Consider the following 15330-nt stretch of genomic DNA (forward strand, 5'->3'; position numbering starts at 1 on the left):
TGAAAAAATGAGCGCTACGGAGCCGAAAGTTGAAAGAAAAAAAGTTGATAGAGCAAAATAGGAGGGTTCAAGGGCAGAAGGGAGAGTGCCTAGGCAAAGGCATTACATCTAGACCAGTAACTGTAGGGGAAAATAGATTTTGTGAACAATCATGGAAAACTAAACACTGGAGAAGAATAGTGTATATTAGAAGGTAGCTGTCTACTGTATAATTTAACTCTCACTGGAAGACCTGATATAGCCTGGATAATATATACCAAAGGGATACCATCTTTGCGATGATACTTCTAACTAGTTATTTTATCACCATCTTGTTGCGCTTTCGCAGTACACCTTTATCTTCGTATGTGATTACTTGCTCCTGCTCACTGACAGAAATGTCCACATTAGATTCACCGCTGACTTGGTCATCCATACTGTTGTGGTTCTCAAAGCTGATGCCAACCTTCCCTGCTGTAATCGCTGGGCCATCGCTTTCATGGTCGATATGCTTCCAGCCTTCACACTGGAATCCTTCCACGGCAATACTGTCACCTTGGCTCCTCCAGATAATCCGGGGGCTCTCCTCATGGTCTGGTGCTTGGTATTTTTTGGTTTGTTTTATCTTATCCTCCATAGTTTCATTTGAGAAACATTCATTTTCTATTGTGTCTATTCTCTCTGCTAACTCCTCTGTAGAAAGCTGATGTGGCAGAGAATAATTGGGGTTGGTGTCATGGTGACAGTTGCATTCGGATTCACTGTAATTCTGGTATATTTCTTCAGCATAACCTGAGGAAAAGAAATCCCAAATTATTGACATTAAAACTGTATCAAGTTTAAATTACAATTTTATATTGCAGAACAGAAGAACACCTTTTTAAAGTGTAATCTGGTTCCTCTAACACCTTGCCTGAAATAAGAGCGAGTGTCAGTGAATTTATAAACTGAAGTGGTCTACTAAAAAAAAGTTCCAACTCTATTGGGTCACATAGCGTCTATTTTTAGGCCTGCTGGCTAAACTCCCAAAATGGCGGGCCATATTGGGTAAGGACAAACAAGAAGTCTCTTTTACCCACGCCTGAAGCAAGCATGAGACCATCTGCATATGAAAGTAAGGGGCCTAATGCTTGCTTCAGGTCCTTGCTGCAATTTTGGTTTGCCCTGCAGCAGCCAGCAATGGGGAAAGTCAACCCTCAGCAATGTTCCCTGTAAGCATGCGTGTTATTTTGAATAGTCTGTGTAACCCCTTAAAGGGGCCACGCAAGACCAAACAAGGTTCGAGGGAACATTGGCCCTAAGCATCACCTAAATTAAGAAAATGGTAAGTTACCAGCACAATCGCCATTGCTTCCGGTCCCAAGCTCCAGGCCCCCCCGATCTCCCTTGCCCCACCCCCCTGCCCCTCCCGCCACAGCAAACCCAAGGACCCAGATCCACTTACCAGTGGGCCGCTGTGTTACTGTGTCCCCACACATGGTCACTTACTGTATTAAGAGTTTACATCACTTTTTAATTCTGGTCGGCAGCCCTTTAAGGGTTGTCAATGTACACTATATGGTAGCCCTCACTTTTAGTAATGTGACACTTGCAAGGCCAATTCAGACGGGGAACTCACATTCCACAGTATCTGAAGACCAGTGGGCTTACCCTGATTCAGGCAAGCAAAAAACCTCTCTGTGCTCCAGTCCTGGTGCTGGTGCAGTGGGACCATAAAAGAGGCCTTTTTTCCCTAATAGTGCAAACCTCCCACTATACTGCTTCAGTTCACCTACTCTGAATTAGTTTATTGGACATGCATTGTTCTCTGTAGCTACTGTAAGTGTTTAAAGATTTAGCTCTACCATCCCAGTTCCCCATGTATGGGGAATCCTCCGCCTCTTTCTCAGGGCTGATGCCTTCAATGAATTTCCCTTCCTTCATGACCCTGGTGATTTCCTTCAGTTGTTTCAGTAGTTTTTCTTCCTGTTCACTGGTGACATTTTTATTCCTTCAACACACAAAATACAAATTTGGCATCATGTCAAAAACGGACTCAAGATGTGATTCGGTAACTTGTTTTTAAAACATTTCCCCCACCCTCCCCAAATATTGTTTTGAGCATCCAAACATGTACAACATTAAAGGAAAACTTATCTAGCAAACTACTTCGAAAGTTGTGGAGTGTTGGAGATGGGAGAGTAGCTGCAAAGTGATGGTGGTTCACGGTTAGAAAGAGAGCGAGTTGAGAGATGGCTGTGGTGGTGAGGAGAGGGAAATGACAGCTGCATGGATCGTTTCAATCTTTGAGATGAAGAAATCCATGAGCTCTTTGCATTTGAAGGGCCAAGGGAAGGGAAATGGCATGCTGGCCTTCATAGCGAGGGGATTTGAGTATAGGAGCAGGGAGGTCTTGCTACAGGGCCTTGGTGAGACGACACCTTGAGTATTGTGTACAGTTTTGGTCTCCTAATCTGAGGAAGGACGTTCTTGCTATTGAGGGAGTGCAGCGAAGGTTCACCAGACTGATTCCTGGGATAGCAGGACTGACATATGATGAAAGACTGGATCAACTAGGCTTATACTCACTTTAAAAGAATGAGGGAGGATCTCATTGAAACGTACAAAATTCTGATGGGACTGGACAGGTTAGATGTAGGAAGAATGTTCCTGACGTTGAGGAAGTCCAGAACCAGGGGACACAGTCTAAGGATAAGGGGTAAGCCATTTAGGACTGAGATGAGGAGAAACTTCTCCACTCAGAGAGTTGTGAACCTGTGGAATTCTCTTGAGTCCAGTTCATTAGATATATTCAAAAGGGAGTTTGATGTGGCCCTTATGGCTAAAGGGATCAAGGGGTCTGGAGAGAAAGCAGGAAAGGGGTACTGTGGCTGAGTGATTGGCCATGATCTTGTTGAATGGTGATGCAGGCTCGAAGGGCCGAATGGCCTACTCCTGCACCTATTTTCTATGTTTCTGTGAGGTGTTTCTTATCACAAAGAAAAGGGGTTGTGGATTGTTGCTGCCCCTCTCGGATGATCCTGCAGCGGAAGGAGGATTTGACAGACGAAGGAAGCAGAGTAACACTTGACCTGGTCCAGACACACTGAATCTTAGAATTGTAGAACTTTTCAAAACAGGAGGAGGTCATTCAGCCCATCATGCCTGTGCGAAACCCAGGGGCGGATTAACCATGGGATGGATGGGATTGCAGCCCCAGGCCCACCAAAGAACATAGGCCCACCAAATAAATGTAGGAAAAAAAATATAAGGTCTCCCAAATAGTCTGAATAGCATCGACAATAAGAGAGGAAAATCAAGACCGAGGAAAATATTATTTATTGGCCTAACATGCACATACTTATTTTTGCAGAGACAAGGGAGTACAAATTGCACCCCCGCCCGAAACAGGGCGCTCCCACCCCGTTTTAATGTTTATTACCACAGCTACAGATCAGGTCGACTCTTTCGGGAAATTCCGTTCTTTGGGGTTTTTTTTTGTTTTCATCCGGAAGTCGGTCATAACTTCTGTGAAGTCCAAAAACCATAGGGCAGTAATAGTAGGGGATTTCAACTATCCTGATATTGATTGGGACAGATATGGTGTGACGGGTATAGAGGGTGCAGAATTCCTAAAATGCATTCAAGAGAACTTTTTTTTTACTCACAAGCCCAACACGAGAGGGGGCGGTTCTGGATTTAGTTTTGCGGAATGAAGCTGGGCAGGTGGGAGAGCACTTGGGTGCCAGTGACCATAATTCAGTCAGATTCCAGGTAATAATGGATAAGGACAAGGATAGACCAGGAATAAAAGACCCAAATTGGGGAAAAGCTAACTTTGCTAAGTTGAGAAGTGATTTGGCCATAGTGGACTGGAAACAGCTACTTGTGGGTAAACCAGTGTCGGAACAGTGGGAGACATTCAAGGAGGAGATCCAGAAGGCTCAGGCCAAACATGTGCCCTTAAGTAAAAAGGATGGGAATAATAATTCTAGAACCCCTGGATATCTAGGGACTTACAGGGGAGGATATAGAAAAAAAGGGAAGCTTATGTTATATACCGACGGCTAAATACTGTAGAATCTCTGGAGGAATATAGAAAGTTCAGAGGTGAAATTAAAAAGGATATTAGGAATGCTAAGAGAGAGCATGAAAAATTCTTGGCAAGTAAAATCAAGGAAAACCCAAAAATATTCTATAAATATTTTAAGAGCAAGGGGATAACTAAAGAAAGGGTAGGGCCTATTAGAGACCATAAGGGTAATCTGCGTGTGGAGGCAGAAGATGTGGGTATGGTTCTTGATTAATACTTTGTGTCTGCTTCACAAAGGAAAGGGACAATGCAGATACCGTTATCGAGGAAGAGTGTGAAATTCTGGATGAAATAAACATAGTGAGAGAGAAAGTATTAAGGGGTTTAGCAGCTTTGAAAGTGGATAAGTCCATAGACCCGGATGAAATGCATCCCGGGCTGTTGAGCGAAGCAAAAGAGGAAATAGCAGAGGCCTTGACCATCATTTTCCAGTCCTCTTTGGATTTGGGCATGTTGCCAGAGGACTGGAGGACTGCTAAAGTGGTACCGTTGTTTAAGAAAGGAGTGTTTAAGAAAGGAGAAAGGGATAGACCGAGTAATTACAGATCTGTCAGCATAGCCTCAGTGTGGGAAAATTATTGGAAAAAGTCCTGAAGGACAGGATAAATCTATATTTAGAAAGGAAAGGATTAATTAGAGACAATCAGCATGGATTTGTTAAGGGAAGATCGTGTTTGACTAACCTGAATGAATTTTTCAGGGAGGTAACCAGGAGGGTCGATGAGGGTAGTGCGTACGATGTTAGTGTATATGGGCTTTTGCAAAACTTTTGATAAGGTCCCACATGGCAGGCTGGTCACGAAGGTAAAAGCCCATGAGATCCAGGACAAAGTGGCAAGTTGGATCCAAAATTGGCTAGAGGTAGGAAGCAAAGGGTAATGGTTGATGGATATTTTTGTGATTGGAAGGATGTTTCCAGTGGGGTTCCGCAGGGCTCAGTACTGGGTCCCTTGCTTTTTGTGGTATACATCAATGATCTAGATGATTAAAAAGTTTGCAGATGACACTAAAATTGGCTGTGTGGTTGATAATGAAGAGGAAAGTCATGGGCTGCAGGAGGATATCAATCTACTAGTCAGGTGGGCAGAGCAGTGGCAAATGGAACTATAGCCCCTATTCTCCCCAATCAAAAATTATGGCGTCCACTTACCTGTCCGCAAGTTTCTTTCAACACCGTCAGCGTCAAAAAAAGCAAACGGTAGTTTCCGGTAAACAAAACCTAAATGTAGCGCCAGCTCTACCCAAGTCCATCTGCCGGGGTGGGGGAACTAACAGTGTGCGGCTAAAGTGCACTGCGCATGCACTTCAAACAAAAGAACCACTCAGTGCACATGAGCGTTGCACATGCGCAGAAAAAAAAATCTGCGCATAGCATTTTTCTTAAAAGGTTAAATTTTGTATCTGTGTATCAATTCTGCTTAGTTTATGTAATCATTGCTCTGCTCTATTCAAATTATGTAAAAAACTAATGTATTTATAGTAAAACCGCAACAATCTGTTTTGGATACAAGAGCTGATCGTGAATATGAGGCTTCATCCAACAGCAGAGCACATGTAAGTATTGTTTCCTTCTTAATTGTGATGGTTTCTATATATCAAGTAAGATCTGTTGTTAAAATATAAAATCGCTAACAAGCTCTTTTGAATGCGACTTTTTAATAACTGCCAGATTTCACTGAAGCAGTTTGAAAAATAGTAGGTCAGAAGGTGAAGCAAATTAGGCTGCATTCAATGGATTGGAGTATTGATTGTAGCAGGGGAGCTCTGCACACCCAATCCCTTACCTTCCCCGTGACAAAACACTGATCTGGTCAGATAACAGAAAACACTTCATGTGACTTATGCGAGTTTCTAAGCGCGTTCGAGGCATTGCTCGTAATTGTAGCATTTTGCTTTTGACCCAAATGTAAATTTCAGTCCTGACGTTGAGCGCATTCACAAAGCTGCAAATGGAACAATTTTAAAGCTATTAGGCACTGCCTGTCGTGTCATGTGCACTGTCTGCTCAGTCCCTATATCCGATTCACCATCTTAAATACATTCTGACTTGAGATCTTTACCTTCGGCCAGGGGTAGGAGCGGGCCAGCGCCGATTACTGTAAGTGCAGTTAAGGATACTTCACTCGGTATTCCAAGTGTCTGTGCGCGATTTAAAAAAAAATGTTGTTGGGGAAAGTGGGCTTAATGCCCAAAAAGGGCCTGTCACCTGCTTTTTAGCGTACACCAGCGCCAGAATATATGGTGCCAAGCATTTTGGCACTGGTAGTCGGCGCCAACGCCCCAACATTGGAGAACCTTTTAACTGACCTTCAACGCCAGAAAAATCGCTGGGTGAGTAAAATCACCGCCCAGTGCTGGACAAAATAGGGGCCTTAATTCAGAGAAGTGGGAGGTAATGCACTTAGGGAGGGCCAATAAGCAAAGATCAGCCATGATCGTATTGAATGGCGGAGCAGGCTCGAGGGGCCGTATGGCCTACTCCTGTTTCTATTTCTTATGTTCTTATACATTAAACGGTAGGCCACTTAGAAGTGCAGATGAACAGAGGGACCTTGAAGGTAGCAGGCCAGGGGATAAGGTGGTTAAGAAGGCAGACGGAATACTTGCCTTTATTGGCCGAGGCATAGAATACAAGAGCAGGGAGGTTATGCTTACATTGTATAATACACTGGTTAGACCACAGCTGGAACACTGCGTGCAGTTCTGGTCGCCGTATTATAGGAAGGACGTGATTGCACTGGAGAGGGTGCAGAGGAGATTTATGAGGATGCTGCCTGGAATGGAGAATCTTAGTTATGAGGATAGATCGGATAGGCTGGGTTTGTTTTCCTTGGAACAGAGGAGGCTGAGGGGAGACCTCATTGAGGTGTATAAAATTTTGAGGGGCCTGGATATAGTGGAAAGCAAGGGACTATTTCCCTTTGTGGAAGGGTCAATTATGAGTGGGCATAGGTTTAAGGTTGTTGGTGGAATGTTTAGAAGGGATTTGAGGGGAAGCTTCTTCACACAGAGTGTTGTGGGGGTCTGGAACTCACTGCCTGGAAAGGTGGTAGAGGCAGAAACCCTCACCACATTTAAAAGGTGCTTGGATAGGCACTTGAAGTGCCGTAACTTGCAGGGTTACGGACCTCGAGCAGGCAAGTGGGATTAGACTGGATAATCTCTTGTTGGCTGGCACATATACGATGGTAAGTACTGCAGGCAATCGAATACAGCCAGGGTGATCTCCTGGACTAGTTTTGATCAGCTGGATGGGTCGGAGAGGAATTTTCCCAGATTCTTTTCCCCAATTGGCCTGGGTTCTTATCTGTTTTTTTGCCTCTCCCAGGAGATCACATGGCTCCGGTTGGGGTGGAGTGTAGAATGTTTCAGTGTAAGGGGTGTTGCAGTTGTGTGGGGCGGACTGGTTGGGCTGGATGCTCTTTACCTTTCCGCCATTGTTCATTGTTCATAGGTTTATATGTAACCTTCAGGGCTGCTGACCGAGGGCCGTGCGGCTCTTTGTCGGCCGGCGCGGACACGATGGGCCGGAATGGCCTCCTTCTGCGCTGTAAATTTCTGTGTTTCTATAATGGTGGCAGTAACTAGACCTGAGGGGCAAAAGTGTGGCAGTAACAACAATTGAGGGGTAGAAGTTGGGAGCGGTGCGTATTCACTGCCGCGATGGTATCATCAGAGCACCGCATCACCATGGCTCTCCCCTTGACTTAAAGGGGAGAGCCTCCGCACTTTAAAAACTTTGGTCCACTGGGCCACCAGGGAGGGTTTTGGCCGAGAGGGGGTGCCAGGCAGCCTGTTGGCAGCGCAGCCGAACCCGGGGCCATAATTGTCGGGCCGACATGGCAGTCGTCCGAAGAAAAACATGGCGGCAGCAGCAGTGCGCCCTCCCCTTTAAGGGAAGCCATACCGCCGTTGCAGAAGGCCACAGCTTCACTGGACCACCGGGAAAAGCTTGTTTTGGCACCCCCAGGAGGGCTGAAGATTTTCCGAGTGGAATGTTGCCTTCGGGGGCTAGGTCGGTGGTGTGCATGGTGATGACGGCCCTCGGTCAGCAGCCCTGAAGGTTAGATATAAACCTATGAACAGTGAACAATGACGGACAGGTAACGAGCATCCGGCCCAGCCAGTCCGCCCCACACAACTGCGACACCCCGTGTATCGCGACATTTTACACTCCACCCCAACCGGAGCCATGCGATCACCTGGGAGAGGCAAAAAAACAGATAAAAACAGATAAAACAGATGAAATGACGTTATGGTGTGCATGGTAATGGGCAGCAGTGGAGCGGTGGGGGGATTGAGGATCGGGGCACTGCCGGGAAGCCTGAGGAGGGCAATTGGGCTCGCAGCAGCCATTTCACCAAAAGTCGGCAGCCACTCCACTCCGCAGCGAGGCCGCCGATTTGCGGAGGTAACAGGCCTGAAGGAGAGGGGCAATTTGGGCCCCAAGGTCTTTATATTTGTATATATGTATAGGTGTCATGTATCTTACATTATTATATATAACTGTATCCTAACATGCTATACATGACTGTAATAAGATATGACCTGTAACCACCAGCATACCTTACCACCAGGGGTGCACTTGCAAGAGACAGGTATATAAGGACAGGTCTCAGGCAAGTGCAGCATTCCAGAGCTGTGAAATAAAGGTGCAGGTCCAGAGTGACCTTGACTTCACTACATGCCTCGTGTGAGTCTGTACTGAGGGGACAGGACTTTACAGTGGCGACGAGTTACTGGATTACAGAATCCACAGAATGGCGAACAACGGATCAGATGAAAAGTACAATGCGGGAGACAATTGGGAGGACTTTATAGAAAGGCTCCAGCAAAGCTTTGTAACCAAAGACTGGTTAGGCGACGATAAGGCAGACAAGAGAAGAGCCCATCTCTTGACCAGCTGTGGCTCGAAAACATACGCTTTAATGAAGGATCTGTTGGCACCCGAGAAACCAGCAAGCAAGTCGTTTGAAGAATTGAGCACACTGGTAAGAGACCACCTGAAGCCAGCGAGCACCTTAACATGGCCAGACACAGGTTCTACAACTACAGACGCTGTCTGGGCCAGAGCATACCCGACTTCGTGGCGGAACTTCGGAGGTTGGCTAGTTTATGTGAGTTCTCCGATGAACTGAGGAGAGAAATGCTGAGAGACTTTTTCATTGAAGGAATAGGCCACGCAGGCATATTCCGAAAGCTCATAGAGACCAAGAAACTGACCTTAGAGGCAGCAGCACTGGTTGCACAGACATTCTTGGTAGGGGAAGAAGAAACGAGGTTGATTTACAATGCAGGTACAACAACTAACGAAATATCGGAACAAGAAGTTCACAGCACTAAACAAGCTGCTACCCCCACACACAGACAAAACCGGGAGAACAGGCTCTCGACAGCAGGCAGAAGCCATCAAGGGCCACAGGAACGGCCGTTCACACCTCATCAACCCACAATGCGAGCAATCAACGACAAACTGAGAGAAGCTCAAGAGAGATCAGCCAGACGCAGCTCATTCTTTGGGAACACTTTGAACAATGGAACAGGTCTGTGCTGGAGGTGTGGGGGTGGGCACTCGGCAAGGGGATGTCGATTTCAGCAGGCTGTTTGCAGAAATTGTGAATATACAGGGCATTTGGCCCGCATGTGCAAAAAAACGGCAGCTCGGCTGATATACGAATCGGATGGGTCGGAAAGCGGACCAGAAGATGGTGGGGACAGTACCCGGGACACGATGTACAGCAGGTCAACATGATCAATGGCCGCTGCTCCTACAACAGGACGCCTCCTGTAATGATGAGGGTCCTACTCAATGGGATATCTGTCAACATGGAGCTGGATACGGGAGCGAGTCAACCTCTCATGGGCGCTCAACAATTTGAACAACTGTGGCCACATAAGAGACAGACCAAAACTCACAAGGGTCGACACCAAACTAAGGACCTATACCAAAGAAATCGTACCAGTCCTCGGCAGCGCCATGCTCTCTGTCACACACAAAGGGACAGTGAACCGACTTCCCCTGTGGATTGTCCCCGGAGACCCCCCAGCACTGCTGGGGAGAAGCTGGCTGGCAAAATTAAACTGGAAATGGGATGATGTCCATGCCATGTCATTAGAGGAACGGACCTCCTGCTCAACAGTTATAAAGCGATTTGAACATCTCTTTCAGCCAGGTGTGGGCACTTTCAAAGGGGCCAAAGTCAAAATCTACATCACACAGGATGCGAGACCGGTCCATCACAAGGCCAGAGCTGTACCCTATGTGATGAGGGAAAAGATTGAACATGAACTAGACAGGCTTCTGGGGGAAGGCATTATATCACCTGTAGAATTTAGCGACTGGGCAAGTCCCATCGTCCCAGTCATGAAGCCTGATGGATCCGTACGAATCTGTGGGGACTACAAATCTACCATAAACAGAGTCTCCCTACAGGACCAGTACCCGCTGCCCAGAGCGGAGGACTTATTTGCCACATTGGCTGGAGGTAAACTTTTCTCAAAATTAGACCTCACATCTGCGTATATGACGCAAGAATTGACCGAGGAATCCAAGCTACTCACCACCATCAACACACATCGAGGCCTTTTCATGTACAATTGATGCCCATTCGGCATCAGGTCGGCAGCTGCCATATTCCAGCGCAACATGGAGAGTCTGTTCAAGTCCATCCCAGGGACGGTTGTATTTCAAGACAACATACTTATCACGGGCAGGGACACCGACTCCCATCTCCGCAATTTGGAGGAAGTACTAAAGTGGTTGGATCGGGTAGGCTTATGAGTCAAGAAATCCAAGTGCCTGTTTCTCGCACCCAAGGTTGAATTTTTGGGCAGAAGGATTGCCGCTGATGGAATCCGCTCAACAGAGTCCAAAACAGAAGCAATTCGCCTGGCACCCAGGCCCCGGAATGTCTCAGAACTGCGTGCCTTTCTCGGGCTACTCAATTACTTTGGGAACTTTATGCAGAACTTAAGCACGCTGCTGGAGCCTCTCCACGTGCTACTCAGAAAGGGGTGCGATTGGTTTTGGGGGGACGCCCAGGAACGTGCCTTCAATAAGGCACGCAACCTTCTGTGTTCCAACAGTGTTTTGACTTTCTTTGACCCAGGTAAAAAGCTAGTTCTCACATGCGATGCATCAGCATATGGGGTCGGGTGCGTTTTGCAACATGTCAATAGTGCGGGCAAATTACAACCCATAGCTTATGCCTCCAGGTCACTTTCGCGGGCGGAGCGGAGGGTACGGAATGGTAGAGAAGGAGGCGCTTGCGTGCGTGTACGGTGTCAAAAAGATGCACCAATACCTTTTCGGGGCCAAGTTCGCGTTAGAAACCAACCACAAACCCCTCACGTCCCTCCTATCCGAGAGCAAGGCAATAAACGGCAACACCTCAGCGTGAATTCAACGGTGGGCTGGCGTCCTACGACTATACCATAAGGCACAGACCAGGCACAGACGCGCTCAGCAGGCTACCCCTGGCGACCACAGAAGGGTCTGACGAACAGGACTGTGAGATAGTCATGGCAATCAATACCTTTGAGTCCACAGGTTTGCCCATGACGGCTCGCCAAATCAGAGCCTGGACGACCAGCGACCCCACGTTATCCTTAGTAAAAAGATGTGTCCTAACAGGTGACTGGGCAGAGGCTCACGATGCCTGCCCCGAGGAATTAAAACCCTTTCACAGGCGCATACATGAGCTATCACTACAAGCAGACTGCCTGATGTGGGGCAGCCGAGTAGTCATGCCTCTGCGAGGCAGAGAGGCATTTGTCCGGGAGCTCCACCTTGAGCACACAGCCAGATCCCACGTCTAGTGGCCTGGTATTGACGCGGACTTGGAGCTCTGCGTCCGAAGGTGCACCATTTGTGCCCAACTCAGCAATGCCCCCAGGGAGGCTCCCGTGAGCCCCTGGCCCTGGCCTACCAAACCGTGGTCGCGGGTGCACGTAGACTATGCGGGCCCATTCATGGGCAAAATGTTCCTCGTAGTTGTAGATGCATTTTCAAAGTGGATCGAATGCACCATTTTAAACTCGAGCACAACCTCCACCACTGTGGAGAGCCTCGCAACCATGTTTGCAACGCACGGAATCCCTGACATATTGGTCAGTGACAATGGTCCGTGCTTCACCAGCGCAGAATTCCAAGACTTTATAATTGACCACGGCATAAATCACGTCAAGATGGCACCGTTCAAGCCAGTCTCCAACGGCCAGGCGGAGAGAGCGGTGCAAATCATTAAACAAGGCATGCTTAAAATCCAAGGTCCCACGCTGCAGGGTCGCCTGTCGCGACTGCTGCTGGCATACAGATCTCGTCCGCACTCACTGACTGGGATCCTCCCCGCGCAACTGTTGATGAAAAGGACTTTAAAAACAAGGCTCTCATTAATCCTCCCAGACATGCACGAAATCATTGAGGCAAAGCGCCGTAAGCTGACTGAGTACCATGACAGAAATTCGAGGGGGAGATGGAATGAGATAGGGGACAAAGTGTTTGTACTAAACTCTGGCAGGGATCCCAAATGGCTTGCAGGGACAGTAACGGGCAAGGAAGGAAACAGGCTACTGGTAGTACAAATGGACAATGACAAAACCTGCCGGAGGCATGCAGACCAAGTCAAAAGCAGATTTACCAACAACACTGCGGAACCAGAGGCAGACTACAATGTGGAACTCGCACCACACCTGGTGGACAGACAGAGGGAACAACCTGAGGAAAGTGCAATCCCAACAGACAGCCCAGGCGAGTCAACAACAATCACGCCAATCGAAACAGACAGCCCAGGCGAGATACCAGCAACCACATCCAAAGAAAAACAGACACCACGGCAAACAACTGAACCACAACTCAGACGCTCCACGCGAGAGTGTAGACCACCTGAGAGACTGAACCTAGAAAGACAATAAGACCTTGGGGGAGGGTGATGTCATGTATCTTACATTATTATATATTTCTGTATCCTAACATGCTATACATGACTGTAATAAGATATGACCTGTAACCACCAGCATACCTTACCACCAGGGGTGCACTTGCAAGAGACAGGTATATAAGGACAGGTCTCAGGCAAGTGCAGCATTCCAGAGCTGTGAAATAAAGGTGGAGGTCCAGAGTGACCTTGACTTCACTACATGCCTCGTGTGAGTCTGTACTGAGGATACAGGACTTTACAATAGGAATCTAATATTGCAATGTTACCAGAACCAGAATATATACCTACTTGATACAGAATGTATGCTTTCATTGTTGAATATACTGGCTCATGTTTTCATACTCACAATCAGAATCATGTACATAATGTAATGGACATGAACAAACACAACTTTCGGCCCATTGGGATCAGTTTGCCTCAGGCCCATCAGGCCGCACCTTCATTGTACACACACTGCAAACACAGTGCGCCGACAGAATAAACTGTCAGGGGCACCGCACGAAGGCCTCAAGATTTTTTTTAGCTGAATTTTGCTCGCGGAGCGGGAGATCGGTGGTGCGCGCATTGATGACGCACTTAGGACCATTAACCATGGGGCGGATGAACCATTAACCATGGGGTGGATTAACCATGGGGTGGATTAACCATTAACCATGGGGCGGATTAACCATTAACCATGGGGTGGATTAATCATGGGGTGGATTAACCATTAACCATGGGGTGGATTAACCATGGGGTGAATTAACCATTAACCATGGGGTGGATTAACCATGGGGAGGATGAACCATTAACCATGGAGCGGGTTAACCATGGGGTGGATTAACCATTAACCATGGGGCGGATTAACCATGGGGCGGATGAACCATTAACCATGGGGTGGATTAACCATGGGGTGGATTAACCATTAACCATGGGGCGGATGAACCATTAACCATGGGGTGGATTAACCATGGGGTGGATTAACCATTAACCATGGGGTGGATTAACCATGGGGCTGATTAACCATTAACCATGGGGTGGATTAACCATGGGGTGAATTAACCATTAACCATGGGGTGGATTAACCATGGGGCGGATGAACCATTAACCATGGAGCGGGTTAACCATTAACCATGGGGTGGATTAACCATGGAGCGGGTTAACCATTAACCATGGGGTGGATTAACCATGGGGCGGATGAACCATTAACCATGGAGCGGGTTAACCATTAACCATGGGGTGGATTAACCATGGGGCGGGTTAACCATTAACCATGGGGCGGATTAACCATTAACCATGGGGCGGGTTAACCACGGGACGGGTGGGGCTGCAGCCTCAGGCCCACCAAAGAACATAGGCCCATCAAATAAATGTAGGAAAAAAATATAAGACCCCCAAATAGGCTGAATAGAATCGACAATAAGAGAGGAAAAACAAGACCGAGGAAAATAGATTCACTTGTTTATACCTATATACAGAAGCACCTATAAACACTAATGTACCTCGATACAGAACAGAATATGTACTAGCTTGTTTTATTTCACATGTTATTGAGAGACATTAAGAATCTAGTATTGTCGGCCCCAAGTTTCATCCCGCGGTGAAAAAGGCGCACCTCCGAGCTGGGCCCCTGTTTTTCGCGCCGAAAACTGCGCCTAAAAAAAAGTCCGATATTCTCGAGCTCCTTGGAGCTCGATGTCTGCTTGGCGCGGCGCGCTCGCCGCAGCAGGGGGCGGAGCCTAACACTCGTGCCGATTTTCTAAGTAGCAGGGGGCGGGTACAATTTAAATTAGCCTTCGTGGTGCCGGCAACCCTGCGCGTGCTCGTTGGAGCGTGCGCGCACGCGCAGTCTCAAACAAACATCGGCACTCGGCCATTTTTAAAAATACTGCAGAAAAAGTGAAGATTTGTTTCTTGGACCCCTGCAAAGGCTTGTAATTGAATTTTTTTCGATATTTCTGTGTGTGAGGGAGTGCTTTTAGCAGCACTGCTGAATAAATCACCTGCTGAAATCAGTGAGTTCAGCTTTTCACTGCTAAACTTGCAGAACCTGTGCTGCATTGGTGCATGCAAATTAAGGACTGTGTGTTTGGAGAAATAAGAGTGCCAATTCAACTTTGCAATAATACGTGGTGTTGACAATGCAGCACCCATTCTGCAAATTTAAATATAAAACTGTCAATGTGGCTGCCTCTCTCTGTCCAAATGGCCTCAGTCCCCCTCACAGCTCGAAGGCTGCTGCTGTATCTTCGGCTGCCGTTGAGCCACTGACGCCGCCCCTAAAGCGTGGCCGAATGGTCTCAAGCACGATAAAGAGCTGCGTGTGTCAGGTGTTGATTCTTCGGCTGCCGGCCAGCCACT

The 15330-nt window shown here is 47.4% G+C and overlaps 1 protein-coding gene across 1 annotated transcript in view; it reads right to left on the reverse strand.

The window, feature by feature from the left end:
* Window positions 1-295: 295 nt before the first annotated feature.
* Window positions 296-15330, reverse strand: part of LOC139279664 (protein RIC-3-like) — a 57777-nt gene continuing 42742 nt past the window's right edge. The window contains exons 4-5 of the mRNA XM_070898768.1: window positions 1797-1969; window positions 296-771 (exon numbers count right to left, since the gene is read on the reverse strand). Of these exons, the coding sequence (XP_070754869.1) occupies window positions 296-771; window positions 1797-1969 (649 nt within the window). The remainder of the gene's footprint in view (window positions 772-1796; window positions 1970-15330) is intronic.

This window comes from Pristiophorus japonicus, chromosome 14 (assembly GCF_044704955.1).
Source record: "Pristiophorus japonicus isolate sPriJap1 chromosome 14, sPriJap1.hap1, whole genome shotgun sequence".
NCBI classification, from domain to species: domain Eukaryota; kingdom Metazoa; phylum Chordata; class Chondrichthyes; family Pristiophoridae; genus Pristiophorus; species Pristiophorus japonicus.